We start from the raw sequence: 21,563 nt of genomic DNA on the forward strand, positions 1-21,563 counted from the left end.
TTGTGTTTTCTGCAACTGGGCTCTTTTGTCCATCCATTTCCAACTCGGGAGTCCTTTGCATTTTTTAAAAGCAGGAATGGATTTGGGGGCAACTAAAAATAAACTGGGCTTTTTCTCATATGTCAGTATTTCCTGTGTCTTTGTGAAGTGTAGCGATTCCATATAATCCGTAAAGGTCTAGACCCTGAGCCCTCTGGTATTTTAATTCCACTGAGGATTTCTTGCAGGCAGCAGGGGAGGGCTGTGTCCACCTTTTGGCCATCTTGGATGTTTGGATTGTTTATAGGTAGCCTTGGAATGTGAGATAGAAAGAACCCTTTGGAAATTTACTCTAAAGTTGAATCTTAAAACAGAAGAAACGGGTTGTCCAACACCAATCAGATAGGTTTGACTAGCCGAGACTATTGTTTTCCTTCATCTGTTTTTCACTCATTCGGCATTCTTGTTCCTTTATATTAGCTTAACAGTCTTCAATTTGAAATCTCTAAATATTGCGCTTTTCTTTCCACAGCTGAACTCGCTTTGAACCTTTTCATCACTGATAAGTGAGAGACAAAGCAAAAGCTAATTCACCTGCAACAGAAGACATTAACTAATGCCTATCTGCAGAGTAGTATGTAGATTTAGCTGCCTTTACTGATTTCAAACAACAGGCCTCAGGGCAAGTTTAGCAGTACCCAGACGTAGTGTGTTTTGAGAATGTGTGTAGTGGGGTGATGGTTAGAGCCAGGAGGGGAATGGTATCTGGTCATCCATCTACTATCAGTTCTCAGATTTTTGCTTGAAGTGTGGCCATCAGCAGCAGAGTAAAAGCTGTCAGCCTGGTTTCAGTGCAGAGCAGCAACTGTGTCCTGTAACCACATGCAGAAGTACATGTGATCAATAGCGAACATCTGCGATGAGATCAAAGAAGCTCCTTTTCTTAGCCTCTGTGTGTCGGCTTTCTTCCTTTGGTACCTGGGCATTGTGCCATGTGGAGTGAATCAAGATGTCTTTCCTCTTCACATGTATTGCAGATATTAATCAATACTGGCACAGCAGGTTCAGAGCTCCCAATTTTTAAGCAGTGGTGCAGCCAGAAATGTGACCAGGTGTGGACGAACAGGCCAAACTGTTGAAACTGTGGTTTTTGTTCTGAAGGGATTTGATAAAATATAATACTCCAAGTATCCAAGTTTCTCGATTACAAAACTGTTGCATTTTGTATTATTGGGTAGGTTTGGTTCTACATACATGTACAGCATCTGTTACTGTTCAATTTGTTTTCTATTTAAGTATAAATCAACATAGTCTCAAATCAACATTTCCATTGTCTCCTTCCAGTCACAAGCAACCTGTCTTGGGTCAGAGGGAAAGTAGGCTAGACTAGATGCATAGATTATGGGTAGGGTTACGATAACATTCACTCATGTTATGAAATTTCAACTGTCTGATCTACCCAAATTAATATGTTTATGACAGAAGAACTGCAAGGCCAAAATGCATGCATGTGTGACACTTAATTTGCAAAATATCAATGTTTAACTTGCTCGCTACTAGGGCTGCCACAAACGATTATTTTGATAGTCGACTAGTCACCGATTATTTTTGCGATTAGTCAACTAATCAGATCATCATCCATTGGACGTAAAACGTACAGCTTATTGCACCAGCAGCATCTGCTCTTATATAACTATCATTAGCTTACAGCTTTAAGTGTTTAAGGTATGTGCTAACTAAAAATAAAGACAAGATGGTAGTTTATTAAATTTTAATTAAATATGCAGAAGACATACAAGACCACTGATAATCTCCCTCGATCTGGGGCTCCACGCAAGATCTCATCCCGTGGGGTCAAAATGATCATGAGAACGGTGAGCAAAGATCCCAGAACCACACGGGGGGACCTGGTGAATGACCTGCAGAGAGCTGGGACCAAAGTAACAAAGGTCACCATCAGTAACACACTACAACGGCAGGGAATCAAATCCCGCAGTGCCAGACGTGTTCCGCTGCTGAAGCCAGTGCATGTCCAGGCCCGTCTGAAGTTTGCCAGAGAGCACATGGATGATACAGCAGAGGATTGGGAGAATGTCATGTGGTCAGATGAAACCAAAGTAGAACTTTTTGGTATAAACTCAACTCGTCGTGTTTGGAGGAAGAAGAATACTGAGTTGCATCCCAAGAACACCATACCTACTGTGAAGCATGGGGGTGGAAACATCATGCTATGGGGCTGTTTTTCTGCCAAGGGGACAGGACGACTGATCCGTGTTAAGGACAGAATGAATGGGGCCATGTATCGTGAGATTTTGAGCCAAAACCTCCTTCCATCAGTGAGAACTTTGAAGATGAAACGAGGCTGGGTCTTCCAACATGACAATGATCCAAAACACACCGCCCGGGCAACAAAGGAGTGGCTCCGTAAGAAGCATTTGAAAGTCCTGGAGTGGCCTAGCCAGTCTCCAGACCTCAACCCCATAGAAAATCTGTGGCGGGAGTTGAAAGTCCGTGTTGCTCGGCGACAGCCCCAAAACATCACTGCTCTCGAGAAGATCTGCATGGAGGAATGGGCCAAAATACCAGCTACTGTGTGTGCAAACCTGGTAAAGACCTATAGTAAACGTTTGACCTCTGTTATTGCCAACAAAGGTTATGTTACAAAGTATTGAGTTGTATTTTTGTTATTGACCAAATACTTATTTTCCACCCTGATTTACGAATAAATTCTTTACAAATCCTACCATGTGGATTCATGGATTTTTTTTTCACATTCTGTCTCTCACAGTTGAAGTGTACCTCTGGTGCAAATTACTGACCTCTGTCATCATTTTAAGTGGGGGAACTTGCACAATCGGTGGCTGACTAAATACTTTTTTGCCCCACTGTATCGAGCTAGTGGGTAACAGACGTCTCCGAAAACATCGGAGCGCTTTTGAAAATATGTGGTGTCTTGATAAACTGAGCAGATATTTGAGGTTTACACAGCTACATTCTCGCCTGAAAATATGTTAAACGTTTATTTTGTGACCCAGAAAGAATAATAAGAGTAATATTAAAACTAACTAGCTGCCGCCATTGTTGGAAACTGAGCTGGGCTGCGCTATGAATTCTGGGACACAGCTGCTTCTTCTTCTTCGGGGTTTAACGGCAGCTGGCATCCTTGTACATGCAGTGCTGCCATCTTCTGTTTCAGTCCGTTATTACACTCTTAAATCCTGCTACTATTCCTGCGTCTTTTGGGATCTTACAAAGCTTCAAACGACGCGTCGACTATTAAATTAGTCGTCGACGATTTTGATAGTCGACGTAATCGTGACTAGTCGACTAATCGTGGCAGCCCTACTCGCTACACATAAAAACGAACTCAGCCGTAAATGGGGATATCATTGAGGAGGTCAAGGGTCATCCTTAGACATCAGGCATTGGGATTTACTTTTAACATATCACTTGGCAGTAGTCTGCAAACAGTATTTTATGTTTTGGGTGAAATTTCACATGTTGAAAAGGTGAACATAAGTGATTGGACTAAAATTAGTTTCCTAAGGTTTTATGCCAGCATCTTGTTAGCTGTAATAACAGAGTTAGATTTTGGTGCGCTCCTCTGTCTGTCTCAGTCATGTATCATTTTTGTTACTTCTAATGTGAAAATGTGTATGATGCATGGTAAGACCGACCTCCATCCCAAGTTGAAAGGCAAAGATCAAACAAGTGTGAGGTATGCATGCTGTCAGAAGTGTAAGATTATCTGGTGACTTTAAAGGTTTAGGTGTAATTGATGTGTTTATAGGGGGTGAAGTTGTTGGGGCTCGCTTAAATAAATCACAGTTATGGTTTTAACATTGCACTCCAGATTTATGGATGTTCAGAATATAAACTAACATCAGTCTTAAGCATGGATGCTCATCCTTTTTCATGTAAATGTTTCAACATTTTTTCCTGTACTGTATCAGAAAACTATTTTATAAAGATATACACTTTGTAGAGGGTTTACCTAAAGTAGAACTGAAAGAACTGCAATAACTGGCTGCGGGTCTTTTACATTTCTACAGAGGAATTTTAACCCAGCCACCTCAGCCCGAATGCCATGTTTTAAGGTCATGTCACAATATGTCAATTTGATTTAAGTCCAGGCTTTAACTAGGCCACTCCAAAACGTTCATTTTGTTTTTATTGAGTCAATCAGAGGTGGACCTGCTGTTGTGTTTAGGGTCATTGTCCTGCTACACAACCCAAGTGCGACTTGTGCTGCAGGGCGTAAACTGATGGCTCGACATTCTCTTTCAGGATGTTTTCATTTGTGGCAGGTAGTCTATGTCCTATCATCACACTATCGTTGTGATGTTTGACTGTTGGTATGATGTTGTTTTTATGAAATGCGTGACTGGACACACACATTCCAAAAAGTTCAACTTTTCTCTTGTCAGTCCACAGAATATTAAGTCTTGGGGATTATCGGTATGTTTGTTGGCAAATGTGAGATGAGCCTTTGTTTCTTTTTGGACAGCAGTGGGTTTTGCCCTGGAACTCTTGGATGCCATTTTTGCCCAGTTTCTTTCTCATTGTTGAATCATTAACTGTGACCTTAACTGAGGCAAGTGAGGCCTGCAGTTCTTTAGATTACTTCTCAGTTCTTTTGTGACCTCCTGAATGAGTCATCAGTACACTCTTGGAGTCATTTTGGTCTGCTGGCCACTCCTGGGAAGGTTTACCACTGTTCCAGGTTTTCTCCATTAGTGGATAGTGTTTCTCACTGTGTTTCACCCTTTCCAGACTGATAGATGTCAGTGATGACAGTTTGTTTTTGGTTCTTGAGGTTGTTTCATGGTACGATGTGTTGCTTTTTCAGATCTTTAAGCTTACTTCACTTTGTCAGACAGGTTTTATTTAGGTTATTTCTTGATTCAACAGGTCTGTCAGTAATCCACCCTGGGTGTGACTAGTGAAACTGAACTTTAATTAATTACGTTTTTGCAAAGTTAACTCATGATTTAACAAGAGAGCACAATTCAGCAGGGTAAGGGCTATACTTGTGTTTTTATTACAACATCCTGATGTCAGCCTGTTTGTATCTCAAAATATGATGACTTCAGCCTGTTATGGTGTCACCGTGATGGCATAGCGCATCATATTGAGAAAATAAAAAGTTTGTTGTACAGGTATCTCCAGGCACTTTCATTTGAAAAGTGACCTCGGGCGCTAACAATAAAGATCAAGGTCAAATGCTTAGCCAACCTTGGTACGCATAGCCTCAAAGGTCCAGTATATTGTTGTAAATTTTGAAGACTGTCCATAAAAAATTGCGGGTAAAGTAAAGTTTTGACAGATTTTCACACTTGGTTTAATCCTTGACCCGATTTTCACCAAAATTAAATCCACTCGAAATGTTATTGTTATCTACCATCACACAAAATTTGAACATAACATCATAAAACTGTGGATGCTACACTGCTAACATGCTAGAAAAACAAACAAAGGGCCAGGCAGGTTTGGATAGTGTTTTTTTTTTTCCCTTAAGGCAGCTGTGGCTCAGGAGATAGAGTGGGTCATCTACCAACTGGAAGGTCAGTAGATTAATTAGCCGGCTATTTCTTTCATCCCACGATTTCCAGAACTTGGAACAATTTAAACAAACAAAAAACAAACAAGAAATGTTGTGATCGCACGCGGTTAGGGTCATCGGTGAAGATGACTTTGACCTCAGAGGGTTAATGATAGAAATCAGCTATGTGGAACAGCTATTTTCCTAAATGTATGAGGTCTCATCATGTGACCTCACTTTCAGGCTGAGTTCATTACTCTACATAATCATACATACAAGCTTGTTTATGTATGTGGCTGACTTTATGAAAACTCAGTCACCCGAAAAAGCTGTTTTTTTGCAATACCACCGAATCTGTAACAACTGGGCCTCTGGAGAACTTCAAAACATGTTGAGGAGCTAATTTAGCCATTTAAATCTGCTGTGTTGGATCAAGGACACATAAAACCTGCAGGACAGGCCTGGCTTTACCTTACCACAACCTTATACTCACGATGGGTCACCAGTAATCTGGTGGATGCAAAAAGGTTAAATACTCAGAACTAGAGTAACAATCAGTCAGACTGGACTTCTCTCTCCAGGTAGAGTTTACCTGATTTTACCCTCAGGGCTCATTTTTGGACCTCTAGATAACTATGGAGACGCACGCTTGCATGTGAAGATGACCTATGAAACTAATTATCACACTGGGGAAGAATGGTCATTTAAGTAACTTTCAGTGTAGTTGGTGCCAGACAGGCAGCTCAGAGAATTTCAGAAATTTCACTGACAGGTAGCATTCCTGCTCAAGTTCAACACTCAAAGCATTTTCAATTAAAAATATCATTCACCCAGTTACACACACAGTCATATGACTCTCGCACTCTGATGGTTACATTGAGGGCAACTCTGGGTTCAGCATTCTCCGCCTCGACAGGTCGACTGGAGGAGCAGAGGATCGGTGCATCGACTTTCTGCAACACCCGAGTCACAGCCATCGCAATAGATAATACTGTATATGTTTAATAAAAGAAAGCTTACAATGACAAAGATCTGTACCCAGACATGTGACAAAGCCACATCATTAAACTCATACAGAGGTATGGATAATGTCTTCTACACTGACTCTGATTTAAAACCCTGATGCAGATGCATGTAAAGATACTGACTGACTCAGTTCTGTGTGGACAGACCGTCTCTCCTTTCAGAAGTCAGTAGATGAAACATTTTGTAAGAGAAAGGATCACCCACATGCTGTTTCTGTTTGTAAGAGTAGAGAAGAGGTTTGTGGTCAGCGTGATGCCCCTCCCGCAGCACCACAGCTTATATTGTTCAAGAGACCCGCTTCTGAAGTTCAAAGGAAACAACATGTTCACTGTGAAGTGATCTGTTTTTCCAGCTCGCACTTTATAGCAGTTTACAGCTATTTAGGGAGACTCCAACAAGACTGGACAGCAAGGTCAACATGATGAGCTTACATGTACAGCGTGGTTCTAACTGGTCTGGTTTTTGTCATTTTTTGTTGTAGTACTGATAGACAAACTTAATTATGGAGATCTGTGTTTGACATATCAGGGGAAGAAAGAGAGGGGATTTGGTGACTAGTTTGGCCATCAACCAGATGGAGGACATCAGTTTAGGGTTGTAACACTGGAAGCGATGGGCGAAAAAGCCTGTAGGAGACCATAGTTTGTGAAATGCTTTTTTATCATGTGGCTAAAATGCATTCTAACACTGACTCCACACCTAGAAACCTGGAAACCCGGGTGTTGCGAAGTTAAAATCTCAGTGAAAAAATTTGTTACGTTAGTCAAGTTATTTGGAAAAGAAAAGAAATGAACGATTGAACGATTGATCGATAGATGAGAAATTTAAAACATGAAAAAAAAAACATGTTATTAGGGTGCTGCCAAGACACCCTTATTCCTCAATGACTTTATATCTCTGGAACTTTACTATAAAAAGCACAGGGCACCAGTAGTGGACCATCAAACTCTGGTCTTCTAAGGCAAATGCCGATCGGGCTCCACTAGAGGACGCCGGGTCCTCAGGCTGCCCTCATGAAGTCTGTTTGTAATCGTCTCATTGTTCCCCCTCTAGTGCACCTGTTAATTTTATTAATACCAAAGCAGCTGAAAGTGATTGAAGTTAAGATTAACTGACTCTGATTAGAAAGTGTACAAAGTTGAGCTTGTTTTTGATTCAGTGAGCCTTCACGACATCTAGATGGAGTCGTTGTAGGATAACGGTGATCAGTCACAAAAACTTTGGATTTGCAATGAGCCTTCCCTCTGAGGTGTTTCATGGACCCAAACCACAGCAGCATAGCAGTGTAGCTGCCTCACATCTTTTATATCAGCATTTTATATGGGCCTGTTCGTTTGACCAGTCCATTTTTGTCTGGCTACGGTTAACAAAGAAAAACAAAACATACATTAACAAAAAACTGCAATAAATTTGCCTGATATCAGAAAGAATTAATCTCCTTCCATCTTTGGATTAGCACTGCCTCCATTCTTTGGCACTGATGGCTAATCATTAGTGCGCTCATTTTTCAAAGGTTGCTATGTATGATCTGTTTTTCAGTTTTTATTAGGGATTAGTAAAAATATGAATTTTTTTATTTTGGACTCGTAGGACATCGTACTATTTGACTTTTGAATGTTTTTTAGTGTGAAAGTTTAAAAACATAAAACATAACTTCAAGCTCAAGGAATTAAAAACTAAGTATCTCGGGCTGTCATCCTAAATGTATAAAAAATGCCCACAAAAGAGAAAACTAACATGGACTTTGTGTTCAAATCATTTAAAAATGCACTAAAAGTTATAGCTTTTACTTTTGCTGTCATCTATTAGATTGTTTATATATATATATATATATATATATACCTTCAGCTCACTAATCCACAGCGTTTAGGATCAGTGGAATCACCTGACCTACACCCAACTGTGCATGGTTTTCACTTTTCGCAGAAAAACGCCTGAAAAAGCAGCAGTTGAGGGCATTTGCAGTTAAAGCCTGACAAAACATCATGAAAACAGAAACTAAGCATCTGGCAGTGTCCATTTGTTCCAGACTGAAGCCAAAACTTGCATGAAGATTTCTGTTTCCATTTACATTAATTTGTCCATGAAAACAGAGAAACTGCAAAAGTTTCTGTACTTGCTGATATATCATTTTTGTAGAAACTGAGACGTTAGTGCATCTTTATTGTTTCATTTCAAGTCCAGGAAAAAGTCGTTATGTTTCTCTCCTTTTTGCTTTTCTCCAAAAACAGACAATTAGAGTTTGGAGCTACGTTTGGGACTGAGGTTGGAGTCATAGCCATGGATGATTAAAAAAAAACCCAAAAAGCTAGCGTGGTGTTGCCTTTTGTTTTATACATATGCTCAAAAAGCATTTCCAGAAACTAGAAAAAGTTACAATTCAAATGAAGTCCTATACGTTTTCACATTACTGTCTGTTTGGTCTAAACCAGGGGTCGGCAGCATGCGGCTCTTTAGTCCTTATAGTGCGGCTCCGCGTGGTTTGGGAAAATAAATTGGAAGTATTTAGCTGAAGTGTAATTTATTTATGTTAGTTCTTTTTTACCTTGTAGTTCTAAATTGGAAGATTATTGTGATCTTGAAATATAAAAAATAAAATTATATTCTATTATTTTTTCATCGATCAAAATAAGCGTCACACTCGCGGAAGCCGGTGTAGCCGCCGAAACGCCACGCATTTATCGAGACTTTCATCCCCAGGTAGGCCAATTATGGATCCACATTATCAGCTGTTCTCCACCGTGAACTATGTTAAAACAAACACCGCTCACGCCTCACAGACGACAGCTTACAGTCCTGCGTAAAGATGAAACTGACTTCGTACAGCCCCGACCTGCAGACGCTGTGCGCAGAGGTTCAGGAGCAGAAGTCCCATTGTAAACATACCACGACAGACCCGACGATGTTTGCATGAACACGCTTTTCAGCATCTCTTTATTGACCACTTTTCACACGCGGCTGCACGCATGGGTGCAGCTTTTTTTTTTCCAATTATTTTTGTAAAGTCAGGTCAAGGCTCCAAAAGCCCAAAGGCGATATAACAGTTTTTGTTTGCTGGATCATTTTAGTTCAGCTTTCCTTTTGTTATATTTCTTTAAGAGTTCAAAATGTGTTAATTACATAAATAAAATGTAATTTTCTCTGTAGCACTTCATGGATTTCATAAGCAGCACACTGTAGTTGTTCAAACAAAGCATAAAGGTAAAAAAACAATATAGTGTTATCTTTCATCCTAAAAAAAAAGAGGGTCACTACACTTTACTTCTTTCATTTCTCTGACATCCATCCTCTGGCTCAGCAAATCAGACAACAACCTCATGTCAATTTCAAAGAGTATTTGCGGCTCCCAGTGTTTTCTTTTGCGTGGAAACCGGGTCCAAATGGCTCTTTGGGTGTTAAAGGTTGCTGACCCCTGGTCTAAACTAATCAGGTGAAAATTTCATGAAAAGGAACGAATATTAACTGAATCCTAAACTTAGATGGCTCACCTGCTTGATGTTAAGAAGTGAATAACAGGGATATTTTTAGGCAGCAGTGTCGTGTTGTGGTCGTGATGTGCTGGGTTGAATTGTTCCGAAAGGTGTTTTATATATTCTGCCCCCATTTTTTATCACAGAGTTGGAAGACAAAAATTAGAACCACCACAGAGTACCTTTACCCTCATATAACCACAACAGAGTGTAAGCTGCACCCCTTTGATGCAGAGTCAGAGAATAAACATCCCAAGGCCAGGATTATGCTTGCTTGTGAACATGCACACCGGCAGCTGGGGAAGCCACAGAGTAGCTGTTCTCTTTTGTTCCATCCTTCAGGGTGCATGTTGGTGCTTTGTAGTGTAGTGTCTCTGCAGTCACAACAGGGGGCAGGTGATGACAAAATTCATATCACCCAGTAAAGTGTACTTGTGGAAACTGTAACACTGATGTATGCTTCCAGCTGTAAAACTCATAGTTCTGTGGTCAGTAAGTGCATTGTGTCTGCTTTTCTTCTTTTAGGCACACAGTACCATTTGGTATGTCCAGTTACCAGGGTTCCCTGCGTTTAAGACGCTCCACTAGGACCGAGCGGGTGAGGATAGGGGTGGAGGCTCAGCGCTGCGCGTGCTCACAATACAGCGACGTGGACTGCATCAGCTTCTGCAAGATCAGGTAGAGGTGCGATACGAAATAAAACAAATGAATGTGTTGTATGCCAGTATTATTCTATTTCTTTAAAAAAAATTAAAACGTCTTAAAATGTCTTACATTTCCCAAAATGTTGCTGTAGTATAAATAACCTACCTAACAGCACAACTTTCATCCTCTTCTGCTGTGCCATAAATAACTTCACCACAGCATCCAGATGGTTCTAGCATGCTGGAACAGAGACAGCATAAAGAGGAAGTAACACATGATATACTTGGAAGACGGCATTGAATCATCAGCTTTGTTCACATTCGGTGACAGATATTTCCATCCATCCTTTTCTATTCTTGTCCAACTTAGCATCACAAGGGGTCTGAAGCCTACTGCAGTTGTTATAGGTGGCCAGTCTATCAGCGGATGAATGATTTAGCCTCCTGTATTTAGTGAGCATCCTGGGGATGCATCAAATTTACACCTCTAACTTTACAGCACAAGGAGCTTAGGGGACATGACGGAAGTGGAGAGCTGAAAAACCTGAACACTAGACTGGGAGTGCAAAACAGCCAAAACCTCTTACTGGGCATAAATATAAAGTAAATACACAAAGTGAAAAATTAAACTGCAACCAAACAAAGACTCAAACTGAAACACAAGGTCAGAGATCCAGGATCATGACATCGTTCTTTTCCAGTGCAAAGGAGTTCAACCTTACTGTTACCTAATTAAACTTATTCAACTAACAGGTTTATAATTCAAGAGAGGGGCCTGAAAACTGAACGCTCTGCCTCCCATTCTACTTTTAAATACCCTAGGAACAACAAGTAGGCCTGCAGTGCGAGAGCGAAGTGCTCTAATAGGTGATATATAAACAATAATAATGATTGTAATTATGTTAGCAGTATTTCAGAAATGATCCTCTTTGAATTTGACTTTAAGATGTGTGTTGTTTTTCCACAGTCAGACGAGACCACACACAGCATTGCCAAAAACAGACGAGAGGACAGCAACTCAGCGGAGTGGCCCTGCTGTGAAATAAGTGCATTAAAAGCGGCAGGCCTATGAACTGGAAAGTGGTTACACATTCTAAGACATAGCGTGTATGTCTGCGTTTCTGTAGGTGGATATCTTGTAGTGTCTTGTCATCAGACTGAAGGATGTGTAACACCAAAGGTGCTTGCACAAATCTAAAAGCCAGCAATTCCACGTTGGACGCTAACAGAATCTCCGCCCCTCTTCTCTCCTGCCAACCTCTGCTCATCTTTCAGAACTTGCTGCCTGTGTCTGTTCAGCAGGTGTGCATGATGGTTTCCATTACTCTGACACAACTGAAGCTAGTTTACATGGCTGATTTGTGCGGACTATAAGACATTTGGTTGCTCACACACAATGTGGATGCCTCTGCTCCAGGGACATCACTGAAACTCCATGGCAACATTGGCACAACATCAAAGCCAGGAAGTCAGCATTACTTTCTTTTTTTACAAATTCAGTTTGTCACAGTTACTGAAAGAGTCAGGATATCTTTTTTTTTCTTTGTATCATTACATTAAGGATGTTCTTTATTGTAAAGCACGTCTGAGATTTTTGGAGGTAACAGAACTGAAAACAAAAGTTAGCAGTCTGTTTTATAAGCTGAATCCATTCCACGGTTGTGTGTGTGTGAAATGTGTTCCAATATATAAAGGCTATAAGTTATTTTTCATACAAACCAAATACAACAGTAAAAGTGTTATAAGATGTTGTATATAGATATATCTGATTATTCTAGCCAGCAAGTCTCTGTATTGAAAAATTTAGAAAAGTACAAAAGTTTGTACCACAAAGTAAATTTAAGGTGCCACTTCTTTTTCGTCTGTTTTTCTTAACCTCTTAACATCCATCATACTGGCAGTAATCTTTTGGGGAGTACTGGCAAGGTTAGATTCACATCTACTCTGTTATATTTACCTCTCTGGCATAGCACATGGAAATCTAACAGAAGATCTCTAAAGCCAAAGTGCATATAAGAGAGTTGATTTCAAAGTTAAGATGTTTCACTTTCTAAAACTATGCTTTTTTACCACGTGGCTAAATGTCGACTAACTAACTCTACCACTACGTGGTTAACTGGCAGCCTGGTGGATGTTAAAAGGTAAATGACTGCACCACGGAGTAAACAGCTGACCACCTGTGCAGGACGGATGTTAAAATAACTAAAACGCAGATGAACTCGGACAAATGGAAGACTTCTTTGCTTCATGTTTGAAACATCTTGATGAACATCAGGCTTTATTTAAAGATATTTAAAATAAACTTGATACCTAATTAACATGTCTGATCAGAGGCTCCGTTACACAGGGATAATAAACTGTTGCAACTAGCTGTTGTATCTGTTCTGATAAAGTCAGCACACCATGTTTATTGTATTGCACAGCGAGGTCAGCACTATTATAAATATTATCCTGCATTTGAGTAACTGACATACAGAGCTATGCAGCATAACTTCAGAGAGCTTTAGCATTCATATTAAATCTGCTGTATTTATGTCTCTGTAATAAATAAAGATAAAATATTAAAACTGTGCATGGTTTGTACATGCCGATGATTCCTAGACAGGGTAACATTAATGTTATATAGTATGCATATAAAATAATCCCAAAGAAGTGCCAGTATTTGCCATATATGTATTTAGGCATCAGTCAAGAGTAGTCAAAAAACTTTTGTGTTACCCGTCAATAGAACTTAGCACCGTTCATACTGTGTCGTAAAGAATTTCACTAATTCTGAAGAACATGAAGTTGGGTAAGGGGCATTGCTCCATGCCAGTGTAAGAAGCAGTCAACACTGCACATGTTTGTGAAAGATGGATCTGTATTGCAATTTTCCTGCAAAAGAGTAAAGAAGGATTTGCATCGTGTCACACTCCAGCAGACAATGTGTACTTGTCCTGTTGGATGATGGCTTGGATCAGTAAGTGCTATTAAAAGGGACGTGCAGTGACTTTTTCGCACACAAGAGTTTTGTCAAAAACACTTCAGACTTGGTTTTTAACCATGACCACAAAGATCTCCTAATCTTTGTTGTTCTTTTGCCCAGCCTTAATTATGGTTTACGTGGCATAAACACAGTCTTAGACGTACCGTGGAATGACAGTGATTACTGACCGCCTGGTTTCTGAAATAAAAGTTTTTAAAAATCAACCAAATTTTATATCTCTGTCAATATGCCACTCTTAGCAACATTTAGTAACAAAATAAGGCAGTTTGTGTTTTAACTGGAGATGCAATTAAAATCCAGGGATTGCATTACACGGTTCCAGTAATGGTCTGCACTTGTATACGGTGGTAATTCAAGGTACTTGCATGCCATCTGAACAACATCCCCCCCCCCCCGACCCCACATTAATTATATCTGGACAGTTTTCCTCATTATGGCAGAGGAATGTACCTTAAACATATAAGAGCCAGTTCTTTCGTATTGTCTGTAACTTGTGACTGCAGGATTGTTGCCAACACAACATATTCAAGAATGTTCCACATAAATTAAAGTACCCACTTCTTTGCCCACACGGGCTTGTAATGACAGAACCATTCGAGTACGAGTGATAAATAGAACAATTATGTGACTTAATTAAAAAAAAGCTTGTGGTTTGTGGTTGTTCCTGATATTGGCAGAGGACAGTCTCAAGCCAAATAACAAGTTAAGACACCTGGGAAAATGCTGGAGTCAGTCACGGAGTAAATTCATTCATGTTGGTTATTCTTCAGCGTTTTTCATTATGTTTTGATCTTTTAATAATACATGGTATGAGCATTGCTTTGAAGATTTAATGAACATAGCTCTGAGGAATGTATTCTATTGGTACGGACAGATGTTGTGTTCTCAAATAAAACTGTGAGAATAAGACTATGAGAAGTTTTTAGTGCAAACTAAATTGTGTTTGCACAATACTGATGGCACACACTTAACAGAAACCCTCTCACATTTGGAAATGTTTACTTTTTTGATTAGATGGGGTATTCATGTTTTCCTTTTAACCCAGAAATACATTATTGTGGCGCACCCATCCTCACTCCTCGGGTGGGAGTGGCTGGTGCCCGGTAGGGGTCGGCATCCGTTCCTGCTCCCCAGAGGAGGGCCGTTGAGCAACAGCCAGGCCCACCACCGGCCCATGCACCTGCCCAGCCAGAGGTGGAGGACTAGGCGTGCGCAGCCGAAGATGGACGTCGTGAGTGCTGTGTCGCCGCTGCTCGCCACTCGGGTGGCCTTCGCTGCAGGGAAGGCGGATTCACCTGCAATCCGCAATCACGCCTCACCGGTGTAAAAGTCTGTGACTGTTAAATGTGGTTGTTGTTGGTGTTTGTAAGTTCGGCTGGTGGCTGAAAAGCTGCAGCTGTGCAGGAACGACAACCGTGTATAGAAGCGAGTCAATAAAAGTATGCTGAAAAGCATTGAATTGTGGACCGGTCTGCCATGGAGTTATTACAATTACATTACAGTACATTAATTAATTACTCACTCAAGAAAGTTATTCAGAGGGCCCGGTGGCGCCAGTGTCCGGCAGCCTCGCCTCTGTCAGTGCGCCCCAGGGCAGCTGTGGCTACAATGTAGCTGCCATCACCAATGTGTGAATGTGTGTGTGAATGGGTAGATGACTGAATGTAGTGTGAAGCGCTTTGGGGTCCTTAGGGACTAGTAAAGTGCTATACAAATACAGGCCATTTACCATTCCGTAAAATGGCCTGAAACACATTGTCTCATGGCTTTCAGTTAACAATATAAATCTTAGGCTGCAGCTCTGCACAACATCTAAGCCCTAATGTAATGAGAACAAACATACAGTCTTTCTTTCAGTGTTTATATATGAACACAAAGCCAACGACACAAAGCAAAGATGAAAACCAGCAGAATGAATCTTTAAAGTGATGACTGCAGTGATTCTACTTTAGAAACATGAACAGGTAGGAATGGAGGTTACAAGCCTGACTGCTCATCACTTCTTTGGTTACCTGTTGAAGTTCACTTTCTGGCTGCTGGACAAGAGTAAGCATTTGATGGTCTGAAGACTGAAGACTTTCTGAGGGACTGTTTCAGTTCCACTGTGTTGGAAGAGCCCTGTTCCTCAAGGGGATGACACTGATAGCTTAGGTCAGCACTGACCTTGCATCTGATAAAGACCCTCGTGAGGCTGGTCCTCAAACATCTCCACCCCACGGTGAGGTCTTCGTTGGATCCGCTGCAGTTCACCAACCAGCCTGGCTTTGTGAGCTAGGTGCCTCCTGCACCAAGTTCTGACCCACCTGGGGAAGCCTGGACATACTCTGAGAATCATGTTCTCTGATTTTGCCAGTGCTTTTAACACCATCCAGCCTGGACTTCTGAGGGACAAGCTGAAGCTGTCAGGAGTGGACCACCACCTGTCCCAGTGGATACTGGACTACCTCACTGAGCCCCCACAGTATGTGAGGACACAGGGCTGTGTCTCTGACGGGCTCTGCCCATCTCAAATTACCCCAAAACATCAAAGTCCATAATGTCTTCCATGTGTCTCAGCTGAAACCTGTCATCTCCAGTCCTTTTTCTATGTGTACACACCTTCCTTGGATTTCCCTCCCTGGAGTGTTTGGTGAACCTGCCTGAGCTGAATGAATGTGGAGTGTCTTGTATTGTGGATATTTGGCACTCCCTCCAATGTGATATTTACAAATGGTGATGGGAAATGGGGCCTCCAGGGATCCAGGGAGGAGGGAGCGCCAAATATCCAAGACACTTTGAACACTCCACATTCACTCAAATAATTTGTGTGGCATCAGATTTGATGCAGAACAGCTGATTGTTCTGTAAATAGTTTGAAATGTTTATTTAATAAAAACGCCTTGGCTGCATTTTTAGGTAAACAGCTGCAAAAAACTTTGTTTGCATAACTCAGTTACTTTTTTGAAGAAGTAACTATATAATTAATTACCCAACATTGGTCATTATTTACTGTATTTTACAGAGAGAGAGTTACAGACTCTCTCCCAGACCACAGACTCATACTCATAATACAAGTCAGAGCTTTATTTGAAAAAGAAAGAAAGTTGTTTTCAAGGTTGGAGTTCAAGTTATTTTTACTTCCAATAGTGTTAACATGCTACACAGGTCATGAACAAGGATTTTTTTTAATTTTCATTGTAAGTGGGCTAAAGCAGTTAATTAAAAGTAGTCTAACATAAATGTAAATGCTGTAATTTGATGATTTTAATAAACATGTAACTTGGATGGATTCGATGCCGGCGTGACCACAGTGCACACGTCTGCTGTTGCTCACAGTGGTCCAAGGGACCGCTCAGGGAGTTTGTGTTTTCGCTCAGACACATGAAAAATTAGAGATAACATTGCTCCTGAGTAGTTCTGGGACGGTTCCACACCATTCTCATTGTCATTGAAAGGTGAGATCTTGTGTGGAGCTCCAGACCGAGGGAGACTGGGAGTCATTTTATGGTTCTTCCATTTGCAAATCACACCAACTGTTGTCAACTTCTCACCCAGCTGCTTGGCGATGGTCTTGTAGCCCATTCCAGCCATGTGTAGGTCCACAATCTTGTCCCTGACATCACTGGAAAGCTCTTTGGTCTTGGCCACGGTGAAGAGTTTGGAATCTGTATGGGCAGAACTTTGTGCCAGAATTTGAATAAGTTCAATTCTATTCGCTTTTTTCAAGTTATTAAGTTAGCTAAAGAGCTGTGATGCTGTGTAAGACATAAATAAACCTAAAATACCATTGTTTGGACATTTTTTTGCACATTTCACCTACTGTAGCGGTCTCTGCAAGCACACAGGGCTCTGAGAGGGTACAAAATCACAACTTTGGAATTCTACTAGAAACAGTTGATCATATTTGTTTGTCAAAGCTGAATCCAGGGCAAACTACGCTAAATTAGTGTTTTTAGCTAACAGCTACAATAAGCATAAAAGTTACTGTACATGACGCTTCTTCTCACTGGGGTGGCAGTGGCTCAGGTGGTAGAGCTGATTGGAAGGTTGGTGGTTCGATCCTTGGCTTCCCCACTCTGCATATTGGGCAAGATACTAACCCCAAGTTGCCCTTCGATGCGTTCATCGGAGTGTGAATGTAGATTAGTTTGTAATTGTGTTTAGAAGTGCTTGTATGAATGGGTGTATGTGCATGTTGTATACAGTGCTTTGAGTACTGTATAAGAATCAGTCCATTTACCATACATGTATTACCAACCTGAGAGTTTATCCGCTGGTCATTTGACATGACTTCTTAGGTCTTAATCCAGCTCCAGCTCAACATGCTGTAGATTCCTGTCCGTACACTTTCAATCTGCTGGTAAAACGGAGTTCAATTAATCTGTGCTTGATTACTCTGGAACCGGATATAAGTCCCAAAAAACTGAATTGTGAAACTGAACTTATTCGAGAGCTACATTTTTAAGGGATAAAATACAGTTTCAAAGCAAATGAATTCATTTTCCAAATATAAAATTCAATGTCAATTTAGTGCCAGTCCAAAAAAATAATTTCTGTTCACTATAAAGGAAACATCACAGCCTGACCTGCAGGTCTGACAGCAGCAGGTGTATCACTCCTGTTTCTACCTGGAGACAGCAGTCGCCTCATTGTTCTGACACACAACACAAAACTATCACAACACTACACACTAACTACACAAGACAACACATTAACTACACACTCCAAACACGCTAAACGTCACAAATCTCTCACATCTCAAAACTCGCTCTCTCTCTTCTTGTCATCTCTCTCTCTCTCCTCACTCCTAAAACTTCCCCCTGTTTTTTTTTTGGGCTCATAAGCAGAGAGTGCTTGCTGCGCTGTCCTTAGACAGTAAACGTGACGAAACTATTGAGGAAAAAACGCTGCGTATATATTGTTTATCATGACTCTGGTTTTACGTGGCCTATCAACACAATTTAAAAACTGGTATATATCACCTTGTTGCTTTGTCTTTAAGTGGTCATGTGATTGCTTACCGGTCAAACAGCAGCACTCATGCGATTGTTTTGCCCCCTGAGCTCCAGGTGTTGTGCCAGACAGTGATCGTGATCACCGTCCGCGGGAGAGCGCGCAGCTGCTTAAAGTTGTAGCGTCCAGATTACTTACAGCTGCTTCCGTGCAACTGATATAAGATGCGGTAAGCTGAACACAGCTTCAACCGTCTGTTTGTTGAAAAATAGTAACGGACCGCATTTTCTTATTAGTAACTGTAACGGCGTTGTAACGATAGGAATAGTAGTTAGTTAGATTACTCGTTACTGAAAAAAGTAACGCCGTTAGTAACGACGTTATTCCCATCACTGATTATAAGTGATTATCAGTATTTATTTTTGAGTATACTTTGCTTCATATTTGTCTCTTTTACCCCGCTATTACATCTGATTTTGAAGTGACTGTTGAGGGAAACCACACCATTGTTTTGATGTTTTGATGTTTTTTATTTATTGTGGGCCAGAGTTGCATGGACTCCACACTGAGATGAAGAGAAGCCTTCCCATATGCAGTGAGCATGTCTTCTTCAATCACCTTTCTTCACACCTGTCATAGTGTGCTGTGTGATAGGCAAGGCAGGACTTAAATGCAGGACCTAGAGACAGAAATGATTAACTGAAAGAGGCAGGTTTATTGCTGTTACTAAACACAGAGACACAGAGACCAAGACTGAAACATGTGAACTTGACAGGGGATAAACAGGCAGAGAAATGACTGGGAAGCAATAAAGGAACAACAAAAAATGATGACTAAACATAATCACACAAGAAACCATGAACCAGAAATACAGATAATAAAACATAAAGGCGCTAGGAATTAAAAACAAACAGGAGACTATGGAGTTCAAACACAAAAACCTATGTTAGCCAAGAGTGTACCCAAAAATCTGTAGAACAGGATTAATTGAAAACCCCCAAAACATCCCAAAACTTAAAACTCGGGATAAATGAACCAGGTACCATGACAACACCACGTTGCATTTAATCATTAGTTATTGTTATTGTCCCATCTCACTTCACTCACCCCCAACTGGTCATGACAGATGGCTGAGACTGGTTCTCCTGGAGGTTTCTTCCTGTTAAAATTGAGTTTTTCCTTCCGACTGTCGCCAAGTGTTTGAAAGTGTTTGCTTGTCTGATTGTTGTTTTTTTCAACCTATTACTATAAGATCTTTACCTTATAACATGAAGTGTCTGGAGATGAATGCTGTGGTTTGGAGCCATACTGAAATGAAATTAAAACTGAATTATTGAGGCGAATAAGAACAGCGGAAACTTTCGAGATCATTTTATAACCATGCCTTGTTTGTCAGCATAATTCAGTCTCGGCAGTCTGCACTGAAATCCCTGAACTTCATAGCTTGTCTTGACACTGTAAGTTATGGGGCTTTTTATACAAAATAGCTCTATGTCTAGTCCATTCATTTTGCCACAGGTGCATTCCAGGTGGCGTAAGTTCTGTTGCATATGTATCTTAAGGAGTATTTAAGAAAACTATATGGAACATCAAAGGGCTGAAATACTCGTACACGTTCGTACATGGCTGCAAGCCAATAGTGAATACTCAAATTAACAGAGCAGTAGTTTTACATGTTTCCAATTAAACTTACTTCCTAGAGACATCTGTGGGGAAAATGGCAGAAGCTATGTAACATCTTTTCACACAGACCACCTTACAGTTTTATGTGTATAACATAATGGGTTTAATTTATATCTCTAGTACAATATCTGTGTGTTAAAGGCTCCAGCTGAAACAACTATACATATTTTCCCTCTTTTTGTGACACATGCCATACATTCATGTTTCCAATTGGGATTAAAGTCCCATAAAAGATCACACAGACACATGCCTGATCAGACGTCATGACACCACCACCTGTACAGTTTGAGATTGCCTCGGGAATCAACAGCTTTTGCACAAAGCTACATGCACATTCATGCAGCACTTTTTTTGTGCATTTAAACATGTGTGATACTTTCTGTCTTAAAACACAATCCGAGGTTCAGCATCTTTCCTGAGGACACTTGGAGACCAGACCAGAGGAGCTAGAAGTACAAATAATTCGCTCTATGTCCTGAACCATAGGCTGCTAACAACAATCCTTTTCACACATAGGATAGGTAATTTTGCTGACCTTATAAAATGATAACATTGATAACATTTAAGTCCCATTTTTGTCATACATGCAAGACTTGTTACAGCTGTGGTTTCATTAAATTATTAAGGAACTTTTGAATACTGAGTTCACTTGAGTTGTTTTAGGACACAGATTCAGTCCAAATCAGGCACAGCGAGCATGTAGCAAGACTGCTAATCACTCCCAAGCACTCAAATGCTTCCTTAAATATAGCCGCCTCGATAAAACTCGCTGTCAGTTAATAAGGTATGTGACAGGACAGTGTATCACTGCTTCCAAGAACTGTCCAAATCAAACTATAAAAACACAAACCTCATTGTGTTCTGCAAGAATGCTTTTTATGAATGTATGTGTGCATGAAAGAGGGGAGCTGAGAGGCTGAGACTCACAAAGGATACGTAGGCTTAGATCTTGGAGTATAGTGCAAGTTCAGGCTTTTAATGAATTTTTTTTACGCTGTGTGGATTAGGGAAAACCTTAAACAAATTCAAACGGGTGCACCCAATTGTTGTTTTAAAAGTCATTAAAGATGCTGTGCAGTCACAACAACAAAAGCCTGATATGACCATGCCATTTATGTACATATAAACTTCAAACCAGAACTATATCTCTACTGTATATTATGAAATGAATTAGTCCGAAGAAACGTTATTTTCAGATTTCAGGTGGTCATTTGGTAATTCACAAAGAGCATAAGACTACTACGACTGAATCTGTTTAGTCGTAATGTGTTATGTTGAAAACATGTTAGTAGTAGTACCAG

General features: G+C 40.5%; 1 protein-coding gene across 2 annotated transcripts in view; it reads left to right on the forward strand.

The window, feature by feature from the left end:
* Positions 1 to 14,556, forward strand: part of LOC102298574 (endothelin-3) — an 18,542-nt gene extending 3,986 nt beyond the window's left edge. The window contains exons 3-4 of one of the 2 annotated variants that reach the window (XM_005938580.3): positions 10,543 to 10,701; positions 11,629 to 14,556. In XM_005938580.3, coding sequence (XP_005938642.1) covers positions 10,543 to 10,699 — 157 coding nt within the window. In that variant the 3' untranslated portion in view covers positions 10,700 to 10,701; positions 11,629 to 14,556. The remainder of the gene's footprint in view (positions 1 to 10,542; positions 10,702 to 11,628) is intronic. The other variant, XM_005938579.3, reaches the window with a different exon arrangement.
* The last annotated feature ends 7,007 nt before the right edge of the window (positions 14,557 to 21,563 follow it).

This window comes from Haplochromis burtoni, unplaced genomic scaffold (genome assembly GCF_018398535.1).
Source record: "Haplochromis burtoni strain Fernald_Lab_line unplaced genomic scaffold, NCSU_Asbu1 Contig_221, whole genome shotgun sequence".
Lineage (NCBI taxonomy): Eukaryota > Metazoa > Chordata > Actinopteri > Cichliformes > Cichlidae > Haplochromis > Haplochromis burtoni.